Source organism: Egretta garzetta, unplaced genomic scaffold (assembly GCF_000687185.1).
Source record: "Egretta garzetta isolate BGI_Z169 unplaced genomic scaffold, ASM68718v1 scaffold226, whole genome shotgun sequence".
In the NCBI taxonomy this organism is placed as follows: Eukaryota; Metazoa; Chordata; class Aves; order Pelecaniformes; family Ardeidae; genus Egretta; species Egretta garzetta.
Window position 1 is genome coordinate 419,954 of NW_009260021.1, and position 9,825 is coordinate 429,778.

At 52.5% G+C, this 9,825-nt stretch overlaps 1 protein-coding gene across 2 annotated transcripts in view; it reads left to right on the forward strand.

Annotated features, from left to right (window-relative positions):
- LOC104127971 (exocyst complex component 1) overlaps nt 1–9,825 on the forward strand; it is a 35,517-nt gene that overhangs the window by 11,640 nt on the left and 14,052 nt on the right. For both annotated transcript variants that reach the window (XM_009640684.2, XM_035896158.1), the window contains exons 6-10: nt 3,647–3,874; nt 5,369–5,501; nt 6,607–6,716; nt 7,700–7,849; nt 8,491–8,584. In XM_009640684.2, the coding sequence (XP_009638979.1) occupies nt 3,647–3,874; nt 5,369–5,501; nt 6,607–6,716; nt 7,700–7,849; nt 8,491–8,584 (715 nt within the window). The remainder of the gene's footprint in view (nt 1–3,646; nt 3,875–5,368; nt 5,502–6,606; nt 6,717–7,699; nt 7,850–8,490; nt 8,585–9,825) is intronic.

The following is a 9,825-nucleotide window of genomic DNA, read 5'->3' on the forward strand; positions in this document are numbered from 1 at the left end:
AGCACGGCCATCCACAGGCAGGATGGGTCCTGCCACACTGCTGTGAGGGCACAGATACCTCAAAAATCCCTGTTATTTCAGGGGTTTGGCTTTTTTTTTTTGTAATTTGGGCACATGCACATTGGCTACCTCAGGAAGGGAGAGCAGGGAAAAGCTGGGTAGGAAGGATAAGGGCTGCTGAGTAGGGAGGGAGAGGATGGATGTGTGTGTAAAAAGTGGGGGGTGATGAGGAGCGGAAACGGTGGTCTGCAGGGCAGGGATGCCTGGAGGAAAAGGGAAGGGCCAGCAGTGATCCCTGCGGAAGGAAAAGCAGCAGCAAGGGAGAGAGGAAAGACAAAATAATGAAACTGAGCTGGAAGGAGATAAAAAGTAAAAGATAAACTGTAGCAGAAAGGGCCAAGGAGGGCGGCACACATCATCTCCAGACTGGTGAGCTTTATTTACTTTATTAGAGTTGCCGTATTTTATTGCATTGCTGCGGAGGATAATGTGTTCCTTTGAGTGCTGGAGCAAAATAATGAGATCGCTGCTTCCAGCATTTATCTTACGCCAATATACCCGCCGCTAGGATTTTATGGGCAGGCAACTGAAGAACAAAGGGGAAAAAAATAAACCGAAGGAAATATCCTAAAACATATGAGAAACCACAAACTCTAAATCCAACCTCCTTTGGCTCCAGTGTTTGCTGTATCCCCAGTTTGTATTTAGACATGGCTTATTACACCCGGAAATTTAGGAGTTAATCTGGACGACCAAACTCCCCAGGTCTGCTCCTGCTGGCTCTTGGCAAGTCGAGGGGCGCTTGGCCACCCTGTTTCCCAGCTGTAAAATACCCTGTGAGTAACTAATAACTCTCTATTCAGTTCTTTGAGATGGAAGGTGCTGTCGAATACATTACTTTAATGCCCTCTAATGAATAAATGTCACTTATTGCTAATAGGAATTAATTAATGAGCTGTTTCTATTTCTAAGGCTTAATCTGTGATATTAAGTGTTATTAACACTAGCAAGTCGGACTAGCGCACGCATCTATTTAGATGTTTTTCCCCACCTCCCAGTGATAACACCTTGTCCCCCTCTTACAATGCCAATCGCCTTCTGCCCCCCCGTCTCTCCCGGGGATGGCAAAAGGCTGCACCGCCGGCACGGAAGCGCTGATCCGCTTTGGAGGGAAGGAAAGCGCGGCCAGGGCGCCCGGGAGGCCGCGAGCTCTGATTTCCACATTGGTATTCCTGCGTCCTTGCAGGATCCCAGCACCCGCTGAAAGGCAGGCAGCCCCCAGCGGCTTTGTGCCGCCGCCGGCAGGAGAGTTATTACCCTCGCCCGAGCGGCGATTCTCCGGAGAGCCCTTCCTGCCCGCCGTTCCCCCGCCAGTGCCACCGGCGATGCTTTGCTCTAGGCAAACCCCCGTGGGTCTGTTAAGCCCTAATAAGACAATCCGAAGGCGCGGTGGCGACAGGCTTGCAGGAGGTTTATGGCTGTAATTTAGGAACATTTAATAAAATGTGAAGCTCTGGGCCACGGGCCAGGGTCCCTGGGATGCGGCTGGAAAGCAGCAGTGTGGGAGCGGGGCTGTTTGCTCCCTCGCAGGTCCCCGGCACCGGCCTGCGTGGGCTGGTTGGGCTCTGGGTAAAAGGAGCATTCGCGTGGCATCGTTGGTGCTTTTGGAGAGGAGCATCTGTGTGCATCAGCAGGCCCCGCTTCAAATCCAACTGCTGAGCCTGCTGGCAAGTGAAACCTCGGCCTTCCCTGCCACCGCTGGGCTCCCCGCGGGAAAGCTGCATCGCTTTGCAGTGTGGCAGCTGCATCTCTACCCTTCGACAGAGATGCTTTCCTGTGTTTTCTACAGAATTCTGCTGACCTTTCCATGTCCTTGCTGAATCCGCCTCCATCTGAAGCCATTCCCGACAGTCCTTTCTCCCATACTTTCCCAAAAGGGCACTACATTTGTCACAGGAAAGCGTAATCCACACTTTGCCAGAGACACCCAAGCCACCCAGCTCAGGTGTCTGCTGCAGAGTGGCTCTCACACGTTTCAGGAGCACCTCCACACTGCTCCAGCATCTTGTCCTGCATGTGCCACCTCTAGAGCTGGAGCTGCCAGCTCGTCTTTATCCCAACAGCAACACAGGTGGAGCTTGAAGCAGAGCAAGTCCTTAACTCAGGGACTGCAGACGCCCATCATCTACTGTGCTTCCAGAGACATTCCTAATTGGGAGCACAGGGTAGGTCCAAGCCACCTGACTTGGGCTGCCAAGACTTGCCTTGGGTTGACAAGACTTTCTTGGGTTGCCAAGACTTGCCTTGGGTTGACAAGACTTTGCTTGGGTCGACAAGACTTTGCTTGGGTCGACAAGACTTGCCTTGGGTTGACAAGACTTTGCTTCGGTTGACAAGACTTGCCTTGGGTTGACAAGACTTTCTTGGGTTGCCAAGACTTGCCTTGGGTTGACAAGACTTTGCTTCGGTTGACAAGACTTGCCTTGGGTTGACAAGACTTTCTTGGGTTGACAAGACTTTGCTTCTCTTCCTCCTATAATTTCCCACTGGCGAGCCAAGTGCAGGGCGCACCGCGGGAGGGGTGGTGGTGCAGATACCTCTGTTGCTCTTCATTTAAGAAAAAAAGACATTGGATAATTGAAATATCAGAAAAAGACATACTTCTTTAAAAGCTTTATTAATGGCGAGAAAAACAGCAGTCTGGAAGCCTGGTGCCTCCCAGGCCTGTATCTATTGATTGTTTTCTTTGCTATCCCGCGTGGTACATAGGCCCTGAAAACAATACAATTAACATTTGGAAGCAGTTCATCTCTAGCGGAGCTTGTCAGCAGCAATTAACGCGCCGTTATATCTCTACCACCCGTCAAAACAAACGCTGGAGACCTCCCTAGGCAAATTGTGCCTTAAGTTTCCATATTAGAGACATATCTATGTACATGTCTCATGCATGATTTAACTGTTTATTAATTCCACTGCCAGAGCAGCTCAGCTGGGTAACACCCTGGCAGCAGTGGCAATGCCCAGAGCTGCGCTGGACGTGCTGCGACAGGCACTTGGCATGGCCATGGTCTGCATAAATGTGTTAGAGCCGGAGAGAAATGGCCAGGGCTTCCAAGCTGGCACGTCTCCTTACAAATATTGTGGGATGGACACCCTGGTCCTCAGGGGACTTCACCAGTTGAGGGGATTGAGGGTTTGAGACTCCACGCAGTGTCCACTTGGGGTTTGCCTAGTGCACAGGGGGAAAAGTGGGGCGCAGAAGCCAGCAGGGCTTGGTAGCCTCTCCAAACCTACAGAGACTGTATTCAGCTCATGGTCGGATTTGCCTGGCAACTCCGCAGTAACCTCTTTGCCAGGGCAGGTCAAAGCCCTCTGAGCGTACACCCTGCCCAGGGAAGGGGTTTGTTCTGCCCTGGCGCTTGGGACTTGCAGGTGGCTGCTGATACAGAGTTTAGCCAAGTGCAAAGATAAGATGTTGACCTTGTGCAGGTAGCGATGCAGCTGCAACCACAACAGCATCTTGCACGTTATAATGACAGGGTCACTCCTTTGCCTTGGGAGGGTGAAGGCCAGGATATTTGACTCTGAGATGGTTGTGACCAGCCCCTGCTACGGTGCTGAAGCCCCCTGTTTCTCTGTTTCACAGGCCAACCTTAGAGCCATTATCTCTTCTGAGAAGCAGGTGACACAGCTGATCAGCTCCATCGACGAGGCCCTGGCAGAGGTGGCCAGAGTGGAGGAGACCTTGCACATCTACGATGAGCTACTGGGAAGCGTGAAGCAGCAGATGGACCACATCCACCGGGAAAACTCCTTGCTAGATCGCATTGTTTCCAACGAGACAAGGCTGATGGATGAGATCCTCTTCCTCACGGTACGTGGCTTTGCAAAGATGTAAATCTTCAGCCTGTTGAGTCTGTTTAGAAAAAACTTTCAGTGAGCCTCAAACACTCTGAAAGCAAATATCTGTCTGCAATGGCTACAGAGCTTCTCTGGCCTTGTGGCTTTGGGACTTTGGTGTCTTGGTCATAGAAGGACGGCCACACAGCTGGGATGGACTACAGGTAGACCAGCAGCAGACATGACATGTGGTACCCTCATGGTGGTCCAGGGCTGTAAGAGGGGCCCCTGAAAGTCCTTTTCACGGGCAAGATGAGCTTCAAATGAGGTAATGCCAAGGACCTTCCTTCTGCAGCCTTTCGTCTGGGATGCTGTGGTCTGCCTTTCACCTGCAGCTCTGGGACCTTCTTCTTGCATGCTCAGAGGCTGCTGGGGCCGTGCTTTTACCCTTGCACCCAAAGCACTGAGATCCTCTCAGCCTCGTGCCTTCAAATTCCCACCATCCCTATGCCTGGCCTGTGGGGCTGCGGGAAGCCACTGGCACTGAGGGCAGTTGCTTTCTTCCTTCACTTCTCTTGAGAGCTTTCAGTTTACATCTTTGTACTGGGGGAAACCAGCTCTCGTTAGCAGGTAACGCTCACTTTGATCCCTCATTACCGAGGGATACGCAAGCATAACACTTAGCGAGCAATTAGAACCGCAGCGTGCAACACCCACCCCCCGGTCAAAGCATGCTCCCATCCTCCCTGATAACCTTGCATGGAGAGAAACTGCTGGGAACTTGGAGGGGGTCCTGAGGCAAACCACGTATCTACCATGGGAAAAGCCTTCTGGGGGCTCCCTGTGCCCTGGGGAGGCTCTTTGCGCAGGGACCCGTTGCTTCTCTTCCCGCTTCCCCCTGATGGGAGTTTCCTCATTCCTTTCCTCTCCTTTCTTCTTTTTGGTTTTTTCCCCACCCTGGAAGGCAACTGTGAAGCCAATGCCTGCCACCAGCGCTGGGCTTTGTGCCCACCAGCAGCCATCGTGGGGCAGGAGCTTTTCCCTGCAGTAACCTCATAGCCACAGAGATGCTGGTGCAGGGCCAGTGGAAAGGCTCTGGGAATATGGGAAAGCAAATTATTTACTAACATAACGTACAACACAGCCCGTCCTCACTTCCACTGCTCCCACTGACCTCTATGCCCTTGACCTTTTCATATCTGAGTGACTCAAGTTGCAGTTTCCTCAGCTTTTTCTTTCTCTTCCCCTCCCCCCCCGCCTTTGCTGCCAGTGGTGGTCCCAGAGGTGCCGGCTCTTTGGAAACTCATGCTGGGGTTTGCCAGGGCTTCTCTGGCGATGCCGCAGTTGTTACTGCACAGACCTTTGGTTTTGGTGGGGACGGAGCAGCACGGTCCTCCCGAGGGACGCGTGCAGCCTGGCAGCTGAAGGTAGCCCGTGGCTATCCCAAGCCAGCAGCCTTCTGGGTGGGATGAGGAGGGATGAGAAGCTGGCTGTGCTGGTACCTGTTCTCTTCTGGCTTTGTTTTTAGACCCACCTCACCCTCAGCAGGGAACACTGCGATGCCCTGAGCCGAGCAGACCTTTCCAGCCCCAGCCGAGTGAAAGCCTGCATTGCTGCAGCAGAGGCTCTCTCTGGCTGCATGAATGTCCAGATACAGCCCGGTGAGTAGAGAGCAGAGATTTATGCCTGCAGACGGCAGGGCCACCAGCTCATCCACAACCTCTGCTGCCCACCCAGCACCATCCTGTGCTGCCCAGCGCCCCTGAAACTGCTGGAGCCGGAGGAGGGGAGGTTCCCAGGAATTAGCTCTCATGCTTGCTGGGCAGCCCTGCAGGCTGCCTGGGGCAAAGTAGAAAAGAAATAGAAGGCAGGAATGGATTTGGGAAGCTAAGCAGCAGCACTGACCTTGGGGGTATGTGGGGTGCATGGTGCGGAGCGCCCTGGAGCTGCGAGCTGGGGGAGCGGGCTGGCAGGGGCGGCTCGCTTCTTTCTGAAGATGCTGCTGAAGCTTTCGAAGTCTCCCGTGGGTTCAGCAAGCCAAGCACAGCCAAGCAGGGCTGGGAAAGCCAAGGTAACATCACCTCTGGACATCCATGGGGATTGGCTCCATTCCTAAAGAAATCCCAGTCAAGCTGCAAAGGGTCAGGCTGGGGCATCTGTGCCCCGCAGCTCTGCAGGCACCTCTGGACTCAGACACCGGCTGGCCCGGTTTACATTAAAGTCCTGGCAAACTTATGGCAAGCATCTATACAATTCCTCTAAATCTGTGGGCACAAGGCATCGCTGCCTGCCACCGGTGTGCAGCACCTCTTCCAGTTCAGAAAGGAACTGGTGGAAAGAGGGGTTTAGAAAGTGTGGTCTGATGGGGCAGCCCAGTTGTCTGTACTGGAGCACGGGAAAACGATAATTTGTTGTGGCAGCACCCACTGTGGGCGGTGCTGGGGACCTGCTGGTCTACAGGGGCTTGATCCTGGCACGAAACCCCATGCTTTCCTGGCCGTTTGTCCCTGATCGTGGTCGTACTGATGGATGCTTTGCAATTTGTATCTTTAAAGATTGAAACGCCCTCCCTCTCTGTATTTGCTTGGCACCACAGCAAATCTTTTCCCCTTTGGTGGCCCTTTGGGTGGTAGCATTTACCCCAGAACTTACTCCTTGAAGAGCTGTTTCATTTGCCAGCGTGCTGAGCGGTGCCGGTCTGCAGCCACGACGGCTCGTGCCGCTCCATAGCCCAATACCCTCTCTTTTTTTTTGTTTTCCCTCAAGGTTACCGGAAGCTGCAGGCTGTGGCTGAGCAGCTGATCGTGTTTGAAACGCTCAAGCAGAACTTTGAAAACTCTTTCATCACTCACGTTACGAGCATCTTCGAGCGGCAGGTGGGCTTCGCTCTTCGTCTGGCAGCTCAAAATCCTGGGGGATTTGAATATTCGGGTAAAATAGTGCCAGCAGCACAGCTAAAACAGTCTCAGCCACCGCAGGGGGATTCTAAAAAGTGCTTAGGCCTAAAAATTTTTGCTTTAGGTTTTCTTGTTTTACTTGGGGAGTGGTGGTGGTTGTTCGTCTGTTTGTAAGACAAAATCCCGGGATAAAAGCCAAGCCCTTGATCCTTTGATTGACATTTTTAAGCATTCATCTTGCAGTTTAAAAGACATGGTGGAAATGCCTCTGTGGGGAGAAAGCTGAAAGGAAAATGTTACTCTTCCCAATTTCCTTTCACAAAGAAAAAAGGAGCTACTGCCAAATCCTTGGCATTAGATCCTTAAATCTTTAGGATTTACTTTCAAGCATTGGCCCTGGGAAGGGACGTGACTGGCAGGGAACTGGGAGGGAACTGCGGGATCTCCATCCTTGGAGATTTTCAGACTTCGACTGGGCACATCCCCGAGCAAGCTGCTCTACTGGGACCTGCTCCAAACCCACCGAGCTCCCATCCCGCCTCCATGACTCTGAGCCTTTGGGTGCGATGTCCCAGCACCACCGGGCCCAGGTGGGCTGCATCAACGGCGCGGCATCCTTCCCCTCCATCGCATCCCCCCCCGAGGTGTACCCACCTCCGCGCGCTCGGAGGGACAGCTTCCAGCATGCTCCCGAACGACGAGCTTTTCTCCTGTGTCTTCCGCTGGAGTATCCCACATATTGCGGATGGGCCAGCTCATTCCTCTGGGCTCAGAATCGTTCACACGATGCGGGATTAAAGCCAGAGTTCAAAGTGATCACGCGTGCTCTGCATCACCCTTTAAATGTGCTTCTCAAACGTATTCAGAATGGGAAACTCAAAGGCAATTATGAACCAATTCTTTTCCAGAGCTTTTCAAGGCTATCTTTTATTTGACTCTTTCTGCCATTTCCGTTGCTTTAGGGTAATGCTCAGGTCCCTGCTCTTGGCCAGCCCACTGAGAAGCTGTCTGCACCAAGCCATGGAGACCACCACGAGGAGCTGCTGCCCTACACCCCGCTCATGGCCTGGCTGAGGAACGCCAACCCAATTCTATTCTGCGATCTCCCCAAGGTACGGCTGAAATCCTGAACAAATATTGCAAACCATCCACTGGGAACAGATTAGCCAAGCCGCTTAGTTCGTGCTGAGAGCTTGGTTTCACCAAACCCATGCCACCCGTGAGCTTCCAGCGTTTGGCCCTTCTTGGAGAGTGCCTGGCCAACTTGGCCACATCATGTTGGACCTCTCTGCTTAACAGAAGGCAGTCTGGGACTTGGTGGCAGACCTTGTGTTGAAGGAAAAAGTCTGAAATGCTAAAATTTGGTCTTTTTGTTTTCATCGGGCCGTTTCTCTACTGGATGAGAGTGATAAGCATTAAATAAAAGTGGTGAATCTTGTATTTTATTCAATGCTGCTTTATTTAAAGGGTTCTAGGGAAGGGGCCTCCTAAAGTCCTTGGCCTCTTTTGTTAATAGGGATGTCGTTAAATAATGGAGATGGTTCTTTTTACATCACTGAGGCGTGGTTTCTATTTTCCATGCTGGTTTTTGCCTTTCCAAAGCTCTTACATGCCAAAACCAATAGGTCTGTTTCAGCTGCCATCCCCTGACTTCTGCTTTAAGTGGGCAGCTGAAGAAAAAGCTGTGAAGCGGGCACTGTTCGCAGTGAGACGAGCTACACCAGGACTTTCTGTGCCTGTCTTCTCTTTCCAGGTCTATGCCCAGAACCTCAGCAGACTCTATGACCGGGAGATCAAAGCCTTTTTTGAGCAAGCCAAAACATTCTTGGTAGGAAGAAGAAAAGCAAGTGAGTGATTTGCAAAGATGACTTTTGTGCTGCTGAGCAGGGATTGATTCGCAAGTAGGGACCACGACAGTCGGCCTCTGCCGCAGGTGTCTCCCCCAGGTTTTGTGCCATGAATTTGCTTTCCCCGCCCTGGGCTGCAGCCGGCAGCACGTGACAAAGCCAACCCTGCTTTACAGCGGGTAGTGCTTGTGTGAGCCTCGGCCCCCCGTGTTATCCAGGTTTGTTCAGCCGCTTCGCAGAGCCATAGCTTTTGCGTGCCTTCCCTTCGCAGGACTCACAAATGACGCGAGGGTGGCCGAGAGCGGAAGGGAGGGGGACGTGGGATGCCTGGCCCATATTTCATGCAAGCAGAGCTGGTCACGGGCTCCTCAGACACCCTTCTCCCTGTAAAGAGATGTCACCAAACCCCTCCCTGAAGACACGAGTATCTTCATAGCAATATTTGTGAGAGCAGAATGATTTCGGAGGGAGCCGACTGTGGGGCTGTGCTGTCCCAAGGTGATCGTTTCAACAGAAATCGTTGCATCTGACTCAAAATATTCCAGTCAGGTGTTTCTGAAGATAAAAAGAGAAGCTGATCTCTCTCCTCTGGAAGTTTTTGATTGCACAGAAGTCACATTTTCCTTCAGCAAAACAAAGCACTGTAATGGAAAGTTCCATGCCAGCTTGGCCTCTCTCGAATGTCAAAACCCACTTTGCACGGTGTGTTTAGTCTATCAGAACGCCAGCTCAGCTTCTTCCAGCTCCACACCTACTTCATCACTTGTGTCCAGATCCCGGAGCCAGAGGACAAAGCCTAGGGAAGGAAACAGGGGCTGGTGGCTGAAGGATCCTGGCGAAGGGCTTTGCCTCCTCGCCGTTGCTGTGCTGGCCCCATAGCAGAGGTCGCACCCATAGCCCCCATCCAGCTGGCATAACCACCGTGATGTTTGCCCATCTTCTGCCTTCTGGGCTGAAGTCCCTGACATTCTTGTGGGGTACCAGGGATAGGCAGGGACCCTGGGCCACAGGCAGCTGGGGGGATCAGGCCATTGCACAGGATTTCCACTTCTGCAGCCCTCTAGGACCCTTTCCCTCAGCTTTAGAACTGGCCATAAAGGGAAGAACTAAAATCTGGGGGCTTTGCTGCAATCTCCTCCCTGCAATCTCCTCCCTGCTCAGTGGGTCTATGATGAACGCGGTGGCTCTCAAGCAGGGACAGAGGGAGCCTGGGCTAGCAGCAACTTGCACAAGAGCAGGAA